This window comes from Telopea speciosissima, chromosome 5 (assembly GCF_018873765.1).
Source record: "Telopea speciosissima isolate NSW1024214 ecotype Mountain lineage chromosome 5, Tspe_v1, whole genome shotgun sequence".
Lineage (NCBI taxonomy): Eukaryota > Viridiplantae > Streptophyta > Magnoliopsida > Proteales > Proteaceae > Telopea > Telopea speciosissima.
Genome location: NC_057920.1, coordinates 68603751 through 68619945, shown reverse-complemented (window position 1 = coordinate 68619945; position 16195 = coordinate 68603751). Strand labels below are relative to the sequence as shown.

Here is a 16195-nt window from a genome sequence, read left to right as displayed (position 1 = left end):
CGGAGAAACTAGGGTTTCTAGAGATGTTTTTAGGGTTTTGATATGGTTAGGGTTTGCTTATCATGAATGGGTTCTTATTATTGGTTATGTTCGGTGTGCTCCTCTCCCACCGGCTATAAACCCCGAATATGCTGAGGAAAAATCAATCACCCAAAGTCGGCTCTGGTTCTGCCGGAGTGTTCGAACGAAGGAGAAGAGAACTTCAGAACTTTTTCATTTTCTCTTTTTTTATTAGGGGAGTATTATTGGAATATCACAAACAAAAGGGCATTTTGGGGTATAATTGAATATATTTAGGGTGATGTCATCACTTAACAGTGATTTTTCACGGAATGGGTACGGTTGATAGAATCTTTTGAGTTCAGGAGAGGGTAGAGTTATTACTCAATATGCAGGGGAAGGGCTTGTCATTTGGGCATAATTGAGGGGAGGGGGGAGTAATTTACCAGCTCATTTTTCATTTGGGAGGGGGGTGGGGGGAAGGGAGAAGGCAAAATGAATGAAGGGGTACAGGGGAGGGGGTCAGAATAATTCAACCCTGCCATCGCAAGCTTGCTTTTAAGGATACCTCAGCCCATGTTGGTTAAGCCATGTTAGCTATAATTAGAAAATGGCGAGAAAAGACCAGAAGCTCCAAATAAAAAACGTGTGTTTTCCTCTATTTTTTTCAATTGGGAGGGAGTGGGAGAGTGTAGTTTTTGCTCTTTTTTCATTTGGGAGGGGGTCAGAATAATTCAACCCGGTCATGGCAAGCTTGCTTTTAAGGATACCTCAACCCATGTCGAAGGCTCATTTGGCCAATCCAAACCAGGAAAAAGGTAGATAATTCATTACCCTCTAGATTGGCCACATGACAAGTTTCAGGCAACAATGGGTTGAAACTTTTTCCATTGTATTTCAACCATCAAAACAATCTCTCAAAGTTCCACTTTTCAAGCATTTTTTAAAGCCCAGCGCTTACCACCTGAGCAGATGATGTACATGGATAACATGCCTGCAAACTTCCAGGGTGAATTAGCAGCCATGCCAGAGATATTTCCAGAGCACCATCAAGGAGAGCTTGCCTTGATGGGCCCTGAAGGAAATGATGAACATATTTATGTGCGAATTATTGCCATTATTTCTTGTGTTTTGGTAATTAGGACAGTGCTACTCTAGGTGTTTATTTGTGTTTTGCAGGTGTTAGGTGAATTTTTGTGGAAGTGGAGCAAATAAAGCTAAGGAGCTGAAAAGAAGAAGATCCAATGAAGATATGGGCTGAACCAAATTAACCAGGGGCATAATGGTAATTTCAATAGATTGGGAATCTTCCAAAAAATATTCTATATTGGGCTCATGTCGTCCGAAATTTAGTGCAACTTCAATTCTCCGGCTGGGTCCATCCAGAGCCAAGACGGAAAGATATCGTCAGGATGAAGATTTTGATTAAAGTTTGGAATCAGAGTTAATTTGTGGAATTAAATAAATAAATTAAAATCCCAAAAATCCCACGGTCTTCTCTCCCTCTTTCCTAAAACCTCTTTCTCTCCTTCCACCTTCTCTATCTATCTACCTTTTTCTAATTCCTTCACAGCTTTTCTCTAATCTCTCCTCTAACCTCCATCCACGTGTTCCATCTCCCTAAAACCTCTCTTCCTTCAATCTCTCTCCTGACCTTCCACGGTTCCCAATCTCACTATCTCCCATGCCTCTCACATCCCTTTCAATCCTCTCTTTCATCACTTTCTCTCTCTCCCCAGTCCTTTTCAATTCCAAATTCCCATCTCTCCTATTATCTCTTTGACCCTTCCGTACTCTTTCCCATCTACTTTTCAACTCTCCCACACAGTTAAATCGAGGAGACTCTCTGACTCTCCCACGCTCTCTCTCTCGGACGTTTTTCTTTTGGTTTATCTTGAAACCAGCAGCTCTTCTCCTATCTCGTTTTTCTCCTCCTTCAGTTTTTTATTTTATTTATTTTTTTCTGTTCTCTTTTTCTATGGAGTAATTCTGATTTTTGGATTTGGGTGAAATCAACATTCAAGTTAGTGAGGTTATTGAAGATTTGAAGATTCAATTACAAGCTGCTGCGTTTTTCCATTCTTTTATTTTGTTCTTCTCATTGTTATTCCCGAATTTTTATTCCCCTTCCCCTTAGTTCATATGTGTAATATTAGTTAAGGAGTTTTTGTTTGTTATTGGATGCGGCAAGTTCAAGTGATGGTGCTAAAGTGATGGGAGATGTTTTCATTGGGTTCATGCGATTTCATTATCAGCTAAGTACTTCTATTCTCTTTAATTTTCTTAGTTTAATTTTAGTCTCTTTCATTACTTCTTTCTTTTAATTTTTTCATGGCCAACTAATTTCCCCACTTAAGGATAGGATGAAGCCATGAGAGAAGGAAGAACCGATGGAGTTTATAGCTTGATGTGATTCTTGTGTGGCCATTAGTAGAATAATATGTGCTATGTCCACATTACTCATCCCATTCATTTATCGTATGCGTAATTGTCTACTTGTCCATAGAAAATTCTGCTCATGTTTATTTTGCCATAATCGTATGCGTAGTGATTGTAATTCATAGGAAACGACTGATTTAGTATCACTTATCTCCAATGCCTTGGACCCACTATTCATACGATATAAGGGTTGTGTTCTTCTAATTGCTATATTCTATCATTAGTTTGACCAATTTCTCTTGGTGGATTCCTTATCCCTAAGTGTTCATCTCAATTCGCTTTCTTTAATTAGTCTCTTGATTAGTTTTTTTTTTTAGTTAAATTTTCTGTTTTTAGTCTTTTAATTAGTTTTTGTCTTTTAATTATTAAATTGGTGTGCTCTGCCCAAGTGAAAATTGAATTAATCGCCTCCCTGTGTTCGACCCGTAACTACGATTGACTCGTGCGCTTGCGGTATTACGTTTTTAAACTCAAATAGGAAACATTTACCAAATATAGATAGATATATAGATAGACTTGAAAAGAACTATTGCACCATCAAAATATCAGGACTAAGGAAAAAATTCACATCCACCTTTAAACACAACCAGATTCCCTTCCATGAGCTTCCTATTTCCCCGTTCATGAAGATAAAGTAGTTGTCTATCTTCGTCTTCCAGCTGTCCAAATATGTACCTCTTATGTGTTAGATTACATGTACAGTAGAGTAGAATGCCTATCCTAGAAAAAGGCAAAGCATCTAGAGAAAAAGTCAATAGAACAAACCTCAAAGAGAAAATCAACTGAGTTCATTTCAGGGTATTTCCATTTCAGGAGGCCCTCATGGGTACGGGGAACATAAGGATCATCCCAGCCCTGGCAGAAAAAGGCAATATGTAACCATAGCTATACAACCAAATAATGGAAATAGTACATTTTATTGCTCCAGTCATATTCATATACAGTGCCATAATTATTCCACATGTTAAATTGAATGCAATTCGAGGTGAGTGATTATAAAGTTTATACGTTCAAATTCACAGAATAATGTATGAGAACAACAGGCATCAATGCTCAGGAAATATCAAGAAGTTCAACAGAATTTGACCAATGTACTACCACTATTACACTGTGGCATATATCCTTCTTTTTAAATTTTGACCAAGTAGAATATTTTGTTAGAAAAAAAAATAAGAGGGAAGAAATGTTGCCCATAGACAGCCTCTGAGAAGAACCAGAAGAGTGATGGCACTAGACAACTTCTACTATTGGAGCTTCCTCAGCACATGGATCTTGTAGAATTAATGAGCAACACTGGACACTCCAAACCCTCAACCCAAAACAACAATTAAGGAATTCATACAGTGTTACTTATAAGTTATAACAGGTCTTCCCCTACGTCTGCTATTGACTAAGTAGCAGATCTTCTAGATGGCAACCTCTTGCTGCAACTTGTACAACTGTACACGAATTCAATTTTCTTGTCATTAAAAAAAAAAAGGCCCCCCCGGCAAATTTCATAGGTACATGGATCATTCTCCCTCCTTTTGACCCCAGTCATGCGCTTGCCACCTCTTGACCTTAAACGCCTGCTGATCACCCACAAGAAAGTCCACAAACAAGAACTCGAGGCCTGTTGTTCAGGACAGTTTCTCCTAACCATCAGAGTTTCAGTAGACTATCAACCTCCTTATCTTCTCTGAACAAGTGACTTTTCATATTTCATAATAATCAAAAGGATCTCATTGATGGTAGACTTTGATGATAAGGCTAAAGGCTTGTAATAACTGGCAAGTGGCATGTTTGCTGCATTGCTGCAAACTCCTAGACCAAGTAATGAGATATTTTAAGGCTGAGCATCATTCAGTAGTCTTCAAAGATCAAGAGGATCTCAAATGGTATGCTCACATGATAACCAAGCAATGCCAGCTTGGTAAATGTTTGCAGTCTAATATCCAAATATGAATAGCAAAGAAGACATTTGTAAAACAATTAGCGATAGGATTCTTTGACTCTTTTGTATGTAGAAATCCAGAACAGAGTCTGGTACAGGTATCTCATCCCATATGTCAGCACCCAGCTTGTACTTATTTCTAAGCACATCCTTCGTTAGTACTTAGTCTTCCATTTATACAGTTAACAAATAGAGAGAAAATTGTTAGGCATTACGAGAACAGGACAAGTTACTGTTGAGGCCTTGAGAGAAATCCATACTCCAGCAGAAACATGCAGTATCCAATGTTGGTAGCGATATATTATCATGCACATACATGTACTCTCATGTGCCCCGTATCTGACTGGCTATCATAGTCTGCAATTGGGTTCACCAAAGGTTTGCTAAGAGAAACCTATCCACTGGATTTTTATGGGTTGCTACATATACTCAGAAGTTATTTATTCAAAAAATAACTAAAAAAAAAGAAAAGAGTAAAAAAGAAAACATAAAAGGAATATCACACATGTGAGGGCGGGCCTCGGTGCAACGGTAAAAGGTTGCTCCATTGTGACAAAGTGGTCACGGGTTCAAGTCTGGAAACAGCCTCTTTGAAAAAACAAGGGTGGCTGTGTACGTTATGACCCTCCCCAGACCCGGCAATTGCGGGAGCGCCTCGTGCACTGGGTACGCCCTTTTTTTGTCAGATCAATTATGAATAAGCAGAGGGACCAAAGATTCAGTTTTCGTGTAAGCAAAACACGCAGGGACACATCCCAGCTGAGCCACAGAAATAAATCACACATTCTTACACCACATCTATAGTCCAGATATACATTAATTTTTTCCTTTACAGTCCTCAGGTGAAATTAGTGGTAGATGCGAAAATTTATCATTAGTACCTGAAAGATAAGACCATCTGCTTCATGTGAAAGCCTTGGGATAAATTCATTTAGAAGCTTGTTAACAGTAGATAGCAACCAAAAATCCTTTCTCCTCACCTGATTCAAAAGCCCATCAATTATCGCAGTTAAGAATGGGTAAAGTTGGGAAGTGGACACTACATCAGTTGGTACTGTGTAATTTGGATTCTAAATACCCTGAATGGCTCCAGGTCATATCTGTAGGAAGAATTTCTACTATGATTTATATGCTGGCGTTCCAAATTTCGAGGTTCGATCACTTCTTTCTCAAGCATCTTCCACCTTTCGTAGAAGGGCCGCTGCATCATATTTTGATGATCAAACCTTATAATGCAAAAATGTAATCAAAGAGCAAAAAACAGTAACATAATACAACCACAGGAAAGGAAAGATAATTTTATTCATTTATCAGAAAACACTAGAAATTATATGATAGACAGGACTTAAATGCCAATTGGTGTTATAGTCCACTCCTGGGAAATAACCTTTAATTATTGTGTTGACATATTGTCACACTAAGGAAAGTTTTTGTAAATCTAACCTCTACGACAGACGTCCCATTAATGGCCATCAGATCATAGATCAAGTATCTTCTCTCCTGCTTCTGTGTATCTGGAACAGTGTCAATTATCATCTCACCATCAAGTAATGTTAAGTTGTGAGTCTTCTCAGGTAGACCCTTAAAAAGCAGAATTTCCAAGTCAGATTATGATGACTTCTGCAGAACTCTCCGTTACAAAACATAAAAACACGAATCTTTCCCGATAGAAAACCTCACACATACTGACCTCATTTGTGTTTCTTGTCGGAAACCGCATCTGCACCCTTCGAAAACAAAAGTTTCTATCAATCAAGTAACATCCATCATAAGTCAAGAGCATCATATAGCGTGTTCCATCAGCTTTCCATGTCGCATAGTAATACCGTTGTCTCAACAATTGCAAGTTTTCCCTGCATTAAATATAACAAAATGCAATACTACGGAAATGAGACGATAACCCAAAATCAAGGGATGAAAAGGAAAGATCCTACAAAAACCACCCAAATATACAAATGTCTCTTTGCATGATTAGTTATATGAATTGGAATAACACAAGTATTTATCAGAAACAATAAAAGAAAAAAAAAGGGGAAAAAACAAGTGTAATAAAATGAGAAGAGGAATTTGCTGATGATCTCATGATATTCTCCAAAGCCGACTTGGGCTTGATTGAGACTACTATGGGGTGCCTATCTCTATTTGAAAGTATGTCGGGCCTCAAGATTAACCCTCATAAATCCCTTCTGTTTGTGGCTGGTATTGCTGAGCAGAATAAGCTCTTTTTACAAGAGAAAACTGGGTTTCCTCTAGGGCAGCTTCCTGTGAGATACTTGGGTCTCCCTCTTATCCCTGCCAAGCTCTCGGCTCACCATTGCACCCCAATCCTCAAGCTCCTTCGCAAAAAGCTCCAGCTTTGGAAAGGAAAACTTGTCACCTATGCCGGCCGCCTAGAACTGATCCGATCAGTCATGCAATTCTCCTACATCTATTGGTCTGGCACCTTCGCTCTTCCCCATTCCATCATCAAGGCTATTGAAGCTCTCAAGACTTGGTTTTTGTTCTTTTTTCAAAGAACAAATGATCAACAGTTTCTGAGCATTCAAAGAACAGATGATCAACCAGCTTGCTGCCTCTGTTGGAATGGCTCAGAAACTGTTGATCATCTGTTCTTTGAATACTCTTTTTCGGCTACTATTTGGTTTGGAATCCTCATCAAATGCTGGCCTAGAAGAAGAAGGATTCTGCCTTCTCAGAGAGAGTGAAAGTGGATCATCCAATCTTTCGGGAGTAACTCGCAATGTGATAGAATTGGCTTATTGGCTTTTGGGGCTAACATTTCGCATATTTGGATGGAGTGCAACATTACGAGATGGACTACCAACTCTAGGTCTTTCAGACAGATTTGGGATTCCATCGCTTTGGATGTCAGCTCAAAGTCCTCCTCCCATTTCCCCCTACCCCTTGTGTGAACTCCCCAAGGAACAGGCTCATTGTTGCTTCTTGGGGTCTCCCTTCTTCTCTTCTCTCCCCTTCCCCCTAGGGGGTCGGTTAGCCCTATGTATTGTAGGATGTTCTCTTCTTTTCTTTTCTCCCACTGAATTCTGGGGGCTTCTTGTGAAACCCGGTCAAATTTCATAATAAATTTGAACTTTTGGAATCTGTGTGATTTCAAGTTCTGGTTCAACTTTGCTCATACTAACCTCTAAGTTGTGGGCCGTCTTGATTAAGAAATTCAGACCTATCTCATGACTCGTCTGCAAAGGCATTCCGATCAGCCAACTACCGTGGCCTTAAATGAGTCTGAGGTGTCTAGCGGAAGACAACACATAAGCTTGGCATGCTGGATTGATGGCCTGCGAAGCCTCTCTCTGTCTTAAGCCGAATCTCAGGTAAGAATCCCATTTTATATGTATATATGTTGTATTTTTAATTAATTAGTGTATTAGGGGCAGAATAGTAATTTTTACCTTGTGGGACCCCGCACTGAACTACTTGTGTCGGGTCTGGTGGGCAGTCAAGGACCTCCCCTTAATTAAACTCAATGTAAGTATAATTTAAAATATATTTATATAACGTTTTATACGACGAAATAGGGTTAGAAGGGTATTTTAGTAAAATTGTCGCTGTGGGACCCAGTTCCCCAGTGGGGAATGCTGTTCCAGACAATTACCCGTGTTCGGATGACCTTTAATGTCGCCCGGCATCAAGTTATGGATAGAATAGACCAATAAATACGAATTCAGATTTATAAACTATTTTAGAAATTAGTTTAAATCTAATTTCTGTCCAAAAGACAGATTTACCCCTTAGTGCTTAAGTAGTTAGATAAATATCAAAAGCCTTTCCAATTGATCACTATTCACAAGTCTAAGGGAGCTAAAGAAATTCGTTCCAGCTTGGGAGAGAAGGAAAGAAAGAAGAAAAGAGAAGAGAAGAAGAGAGGGCAAAAAGGGAAGCTTACCTTAGGGCTTGTCTTCAACACTTGGAGCTGAACTAAGAATCTCCATTAGAAAGCTGCCTGCACTCTAAATCTGTTCCTATAACTGAGGTAAGCCTTGGATACTTGCTGTCTTCCTCTTATTTCCCTTCTTCTCCATCTCTAGTTCACCTATTAAGAATTTTTGCCATTAAAGCTTGGAGACCAAGCTTGGGTTTGTGAAATTAAGCATAATTAGACTAATTTGAAACAGTTTTTGACTCTCTAAGACCTGAAATTTGGGAAATTACCAAGTCTGAAAGTTGTATTGCTGTTCTTGATGGCAATTTATAAACCCTAAACTAATTAATTAGGTTTAATTGAATAATTACCAAAATTATGAAGTTATTTATGAAATTGAACTCCCATATAGGTAGACCCACCTTTATATAATGTTAAAACACTTAGTTTCTTCCTTGCATGTGAAGATCTACCCAAAAAATAGGAAAAACCCCAAATTCGGACACACTCCCGGATGGAGTTACAGGCCCAGGGGCGGTTGACCGGCTCCCTGGAAGTCTGCATCCGGCTCCCCCATTTTTGTGCCCTTATGACCTAGACCCCTTGGGACTTGACCTTGGACCATCCCAGAACCTATTGCATGGTGTTTGGTATGTTGTTTAGGGCTGTTTCTACTATTTTCTAGTCGGTTTGTTGGATTGTTGGTGGGTAACTGACCTAGAATTCCTTCTATAACTAATCTATAATATTCTTGTCTCATATTTAGGACTGTCTTGGTCTGTTCTTACCCTATTGGAGTTTATTCACCTAGGCTAGCTACAATTACAGATAAGGGGATTCAACCTTAATTTCCTGCGTGTTTATCACATTAATTTCAACTTTATGCTGAATGCCATGCTCCTGCATCATTACCTCTATACCTGGAGCATGTAGTTTTTAGCTTTTATTTAATGCATTAGTCGCATGTAAAATAGGTTGCACAAAGACATCTTCGCATTGCATTTGCATTGATTATTTATATGATGTGAATTTATGGTGATGGAATTCGGTAATTTATAACTCGGATCATGTCATTTGCCTCATGTTTTAGACTGCATTGGGCTAGGTTGATATTCATTACCCAGTACTACGCCCCTTACCAACAGGGGGAAAGGTGTTGGACAATCCATGGCAAAGACCGATGTGTTAGTTTCGGGATGCCATCTTCTGTCCCATGTTAGCGGGTCCCTAATTCCGCTGTGGGAATAAACAGGCAGGTTGGTCATTTGGGGGTCCGTCGGGGGTCGATGTGTTAGTTCCGGACCAGCGGGTCCTCACCGTGGTAGAATGGTTTCGCTCGAGTGACCAGAGGGTTAGTTTCGGGACCGAGGTTAGCATCTACCACTAGTAGTAGTAGTACTTATACCCCATAAGACTTAGTATCTCTTGCTAGAACATGCTTGTTTAGCACATGCATCATGGATTTATTGTGTTTGTATGCTTGTACCCCCCTTACTGGGCTCGATTGAGAACTCACCCTTGTGGATATCCTTATTTTTCAGGTGATTTAGTTACTTCTAATGTTGGATTTGCGGCGCTGGAGTTTGAAGTGCACGATACTTCGTGCGCACGTGATGATTGGGCAACCTCCTGATCTTGGCCTGATAGTCCAGGCTACCTCCCCACTCTCTCATGCTTTATAAATGCTTTACATATTTATAGAATAGTTTCTTGTATACTTTTACTCTGTGCTACCTTTGAGAACTGTATAGTTGTATCACAAGCCTTATCATTTATATAAATGAAATATCATTTAGACTTCTTTTACTAATGATGTTATCTCTATTAATTAAATTGTTTCCGCGCCTCGATTCAGTATCCGTGAGCAATGATTGTGAATAAGGTACTGCACTTGAGATACTTGGGGATTGGTTGGATGTCGGAGACATCCCGCCACACTTGGCCCTTAATAACCGGGCCGGGGTGTGACACTTCTTGTTTTCTCTCTTTAGTAATGAATTTTTATTCACTCCCAAAAAAATAATGAGAAGAGGAAGAACGTGATATCAAGTAATTGGCTAAAGGAAATATTAAAAGCAATTCAACCAAAGTCTCGGCACAGATCTAGCATATTTAGTGCAACACAACTATCCAGATGAAACAGTATCAGCAACAATTAATGACAGGGTTAAAAACGAATAGTGGCATAATAGAAAAAGATGGATGAGGAAAAGAAAAGGCAATAACCTAAGCAGATACAAGAAGACGATCCCTTAGGAACAGAATTTATGGGTAAGAACACCCTACAGAAAGCATGATGCGCACCATGGACAAGGAAAAGAAAAGGCAATAACCCGAGCAGATACAAGAACACGATGCTATAGAAACAGAATTTATGGGTGGGAACATACTACAAAAGCAGGATGGGTTCAGGGGGAGAATAGTGGGAATGAAGAGTTTGCTGATATCCCTTTTCTCTTACCTTTTCCTACTTCTCCTTTTCTCTTTTATTTGAGAAACCCAAAGAAGGGGCTGTTGTTGATATTGATTATCAATCAGGTGTTGGTTCTGGAAATAAGGAGTTAACTGTGGACAAAAGAGGTATCTGGAAGAAGAAGACCTGCTAAGAGTCCTCTTTGGACCCACCCTCCTCAGTCAAGGTAACATCCCTTCTCTTCCTTCTGATTTAGACCTTCTTATTGCCATTAGAAAGGGAAAGAGAGCTTGCACTAATCCTATATCCCAATTTGTTTCCTATGATTCTCTCTCTCCTACAAGTGTTGCTTTTACTGTTGCCTTTTCCTCTGTTTCCATTCCCAATAATGTCACTAAGGTCATGTCTGATCCAAAGTGGAAGCAAGCCATGTCTGAGAAAATGATGGCACTTGAAAAGAACTGTACTTGGAAACTGGTTGATCTTCCCAGGGGGAGAGTTCCAGTCGGATGCAGGTGGGTTTACATGATCAAATACCATTCAGATGGTACGGTTGAGAGATACAAGGCCAGGTTGGTGGCCAAAAGATACAGTCAGGTGTATGGGATTGTCACGAGACATTTGCTCATGTGGCTAAACACAACTCAATAAGAGTTCTCTTATCTTTGGCGGCTAATAAAGATTGGCCATTGTATCAGTTGGATGTGAAGAACGCTTTCGTCCATGGTGATCTTAAAGAGGAAGTGTACATGCACACTAAACCCAGCTTCAATTTTCCCTCAGCTGAAAGGAAAGTGTCTCCTCAAAAACGAACTATATGGTCTCAAACAGTCTCCAAAGGCTTGGTTTGTACGGTCCAGGCAGACTATTTTGAAGAATGGGTATTCCTAGAGTCAAACTGACCACACTTTATTCACCCGGCGAGGTAATTATACCATTACAGCCCTTATTGTCTATGTTGATGACACTGTAATGACTGGAGATGACAGAACCGAGATAGATAGGCTGAAGACCTACTTGGCTCAATAGTTTGAGATTAAAGATTTGAGTCCCTTGAAGTATTTCTTGGGATTGAAGTGTTAAGGTCCAAGAAGGGAATCAACATATATCAAAGGAAGTCTGTTCTTGATTTGTTGAAAGAGACAGGGATGTTGGGCTGCAAACCAATAAGTTCTCCTATTGAGCAAGAATCACAAACTAGGAGAAGATGGTGGTCCCTCTCTTGTTGATGTAGGGAAGTACCAGAGGCTAGTGAGGAAGCTCATCTATCTGTCTATGACTCGCCCAGATATTTCTTATGCAGTGGAAGTGGTGAGCCAATTTATGCATGCTCCCAAGAGTAGGCACTTGGATGTTGTATACCGCCTTCTTAGAAACTTGAAGTTTTCTACAAGGAAAGGACTATTGTATGCCAGGCACAATCATTTGAGAGTAGAAGGTTCCACAGATACCAACTAGGTTGGATCCATCTCAGACAAAAGGTCTACATCTGGTTATTGCACCTTTGTTGGGGGGGGGGGGTTATTTAGTCACATGGAGAAGCAAAAAACAACCTGTTGTAGTTAGATCCAGTACAGAAGCAGAATTTAGGGCTATGGCTCTTAGAGTTTGCGAACTCATATGGTTGAGACGATTGGTTCAGGATTTGGGATTGGATACTGAAGAACCTATACGACTCTACTATGATAACAAGGCAGCTATAAGCATTTCTCAAAATCCGGAGCAACATGGCAGAACAAAACACATCGAAGTGGACCGACGCTTTATCTAGGAGATGATAGACTCAGGCTGCATTTGCACCCCCTTTTGTGAAGACTGGTGATCAATAGGCGGAAATCTTCACCAAAGGGCTTACTTCTCTTCAGTTTGGAACCCTATTGTACAAGCTGCAAGCTGGGAATGCATGACATTTATTCTCTAGCTTGAGGGGGAGTGTTAAAGTTTATGTAGTAAGGGTACTTTAGGAACTAGCTTATTGACTAGTTGCCTTATATTGTAATTTCTCTTTTTTACCTTTTACCTCCCTAGGGAGGTGCATGTAATTCTTTTTATCTTCTTAGTGAAGTAATATAGGTGTGGTAGAGACATCTCTCTAACACACAACATTCTACCATTATCTCTCTTGTTCTTCTCTTCTCATTCTTCATCAATTTCCTACTCTCATCTCACCTCCTCTCTTGTTCTCTTGCTCTCTTACATTCTCTACATTCTAACTACTCCAACTATCTGACCTGGAAGATTAAGCTAAGGTTTACCAGACCCTTGAGAAGGAGCGTGTTCTTATTCTTTTTGGTGGCTTGAATCCGGAGTATGAGCCCATCCGGATACAAATCTTGGCCCGACCTCCTCTTCCATCCCTAGATGGGGTGTATAGTTATTTGCGGAGTGAGGAGACTCGAAGGGTAGCTATGGAACCTACCATAGTAATCAAGGCGTCGCTATGGCGTCCAGGCTCCTTGGTCACCTTGGACGCCTAGTTAGACGCCTTAGCACCATGGCGGTATCGCCTTGATTTTTGCCAGTCTAAAACGCAGTGGTCGCCTTCCGGTCTTAATAACTATAGAACCTACTTCCTCCCTTGAGCCGTTTGCTCTTTCTTCTAGCTTCCACAGAGATTGGCGTGGTGGTGGTAGAGGCCAAGGGCTACCCCGTGGAGATGACATAGATAGGATCAAATGTAGCCATTGTGGGAAACATGGGCACACTAGAGAGAGGTGTTGGGTACTTCATGGCCGTCCCCCTGTCACCTGTGGTGGATCCACTGATACACGTGGTGGTTGTTGAGGGGGAGCTCGAGCATAGGCAACCAAGGAGCCTGGACGCCTAGACGTCGCCTTGATAACTATGAGTTTTCTGTATTCCTTCCTCTCCTCTAGTATTATTTCTTACTTATTTAAGCAAAACCCCTCAACAAGCTAAAAGGGAGAGGGTTTCCTCTTTCCGACTTCGTTTCTTCCTCTCATGGGGTTCTTAGTTCTACAAAATGTTGTACTCCACTGGAAGTCTAAAACCACACATCTCTTATACTCATTGAGATTTACTTCTTGTTTCGTTTCATCTCAAGCCTCAAACTCGAATCTATTATAGTCATTCATGGATCCTATTACAGTGATTCATATTAAACAAGTTTATACCGTTGAAACTCAAAGATATGTGATTCCTTCATTAAATTAATGAATTTTTCCATATTATTTTCATGATTTATGCATATTTTTAATGTCTTTGAAATATTTTTAAAAAAATTTGACTCGTCATGACAGGTGTGGCTCGCTTGACTCACCAAGTTTTGAGGAGGGTGTGTCGATTGGAAAACCCTGGTTTTCCAACTATGTGTAAGGGGGTGAAAAGGAATACGAGTTGAGGCTTTGTATTATGTTGTTATCATTAAATTTTATTTTCCTGTTACTTATTAAAAATAAAATATAAAGGTAATAACCCTAAATTGCAGGACTATATGGTTCAAATCCAAGCTGAAACTTGACATGTGGCTAATCCAAGGTAGGGACTTCCCATCCAACTGTCAATTTGGAGTGTGTTGTGCGCATAGTTATCAAGGCGACGCCTTGGCGTCCAGACGGTTTTTCAAGCCCATGGCGATATGACGCCATTTTGTATGTCGCAAAATGGAGCGCCATGGTCTCCAAGGTGTCGCCTTGGTCGCTTTAGGACGCCTATGCTTCTGGGCGGTCGCCATATGTATTTTTTTTTAAAAAGATTTTTGTTTTTTAATTTTTTAATGTAATTTAAGATATTCTAATTGATATAATCTGATTGGTGTGATGCTTTTGGTTCCATACTCTGAGAAGCATGGAATCATATGTTACAAAAAAAAAAAAACAAAAAACAAAAACACTTAAATCGATTCAACATTTCAACTAATCAACTTAACCCCAAACCCATTTGACCAATTGACCCCAAAATATGAAAAACACGAAAAAGAAGAAGAGTTGAGGAGTGCGAAAGAAAAATAGAGAAGCAGCGGCGACTTCGAGTCTTCGTCTCTTCGACTTCGACTCCGTCAAACACTCAAACCTCACTCCTCAGTGCCCAACTGCCCATCGTCCACCGGCGTCCGGCGACTCGGCGAGGATCTCCAACGGTAAGTATTGTTCTTTTTTTTTTTTTTCTTTTTTCCTTCTAAAACCTAAACCCTTTCTAAGTTCTAACCCCTGCGGCCCTACTGTTCTTCTTCTTCTCTTCTCCAGCCTCAACCTCCACCGGTGACATATCCATCTTCCACCGGCGTCCGGCAACAACTCCATTAAAGGTAAGTCTGTGAGTCATTCAACTTTTCTTCTTCTTCTCTTCTATTTTTTGTTTTTTTTTTTTTTCTTATGCTGCATTGCTGCTGCTGTTCCATCACTTGATTCACTTCCATGTCCCTCTTCTCCAGCTTCCATCCCCAGTCCGGCAGTCCCCAACGGCGACATCTTTAATCTCCGCCCCCACCGGCAAGTCGACATCTCCAATTCCACGGTAAGAGGTGCCATTTTTTTTTTCTTTTCTTCTTCTAAAATCTAAAGTCTAAAGACTCTAAACCCTGTTCTTCTAAGTTCTAACCTTCTCTGTGACTGTGTTTCTTCCTTTTGGCAGCAGTAGCCTCGTACATCGTCCGGCACTATTGTCTTCCATTCCAGCAGCATTTTCCAGCCATTAAATGTCTTTTTTTTTCTTTCCAGTCTCAGTGCTTCACTTATTCTCTTCCTCATTAGTCTAATTATAAATCTGTAATCAGTATTTTTCCTTCCAAGTTCCAAATTTCATTTTCTCTTGATTTTCTTTTCATTTTTTATGCTTCACTGCTTAGAGTTTCAAATTTCAGCAATGTATTACTGTGTTACTAATTTCCTGCTTCTTATATGCCCTCGGTTGGACTAGCAAACACTTCAATATTTTATTCTATTGTCAATCTGTGATAGTTTGATTAGTGATTACACTTTCTATAACATAGTTGTTTTTTTCTTTACTTTTTAACTTTTTATACACTTCAATTCTCTATATTTTTTATTTTTTTCTATTTTTTGTCATTGTAGACAACTAGACATCAGACAAAGGGAGTACAATGGCCAATGTTGATGGTAGTAGTGGGGCTGAAAATATAAGTACAGTGGGGTCAGGGATTGATCCAAACAAGGATCCGAAAAGAAAGGCCAAGTCTAATGATCCAGGGTGGAAGTATGGATATTGGCCTAATTTAGAAGACAAAAATTGTGTCAAGTGTATCCTCTGTGGGGTGGATACCAAGGGAGGAATAAAAAGATTGAAGCAACACTTGATTGGTGGCTATGGAGATATAGCCAAGTGCTCAAAGACAACTGCCGAAATTGCTAAAGAGATGAGAGCGGCGATCTTGAAAAACAAGAAGAGGAGGATGGAAAATTTGGATGATTTGGATGTTGGCAGTGGAGATTTTCATGTTGAAGGATCCGAAGAAAGACATATAGAGTCTGATTTGGGGGGTGGGGACTCAAGCCTTATTCCAAGCTCTGGAACAGCTTCAAAAAAAAAAAATAAAGTCGTCATTCAAACG

The 16195-nt window shown here is 40.0% G+C and overlaps 1 protein-coding gene across 4 annotated transcripts in view; it reads right to left on the bottom strand.

The window, feature by feature from the left end:
• Nucleotides 1–16195, bottom strand: part of LOC122662197 (mRNA-capping enzyme-like) — an 84898-nt gene that overhangs the window by 1819 nt on the left and 66884 nt on the right. For 3 of the 4 annotated variants that reach the window (XM_043857772.1, XM_043857774.1, XM_043857773.1), the window contains exons 10-15: nt 6063–6225; nt 5816–5953; nt 5451–5573; nt 5254–5352; nt 3205–3294; nt 3014–3098 (exon numbers count right to left, since the gene is read on the bottom strand). In XM_043857772.1, the coding sequence (XP_043713707.1) occupies nt 3014–3098; nt 3205–3294; nt 5254–5352; nt 5451–5573; nt 5816–5953; nt 6063–6225 (698 nt within the window). Of the gene's footprint in view, nt 1–3012; nt 3099–3204; nt 3295–5253; nt 5353–5450; nt 5574–5815; nt 5954–6062; nt 6226–16195 lie in introns of all 4 variants that reach the window. The other variant, XM_043857775.1, reaches the window with a different exon arrangement.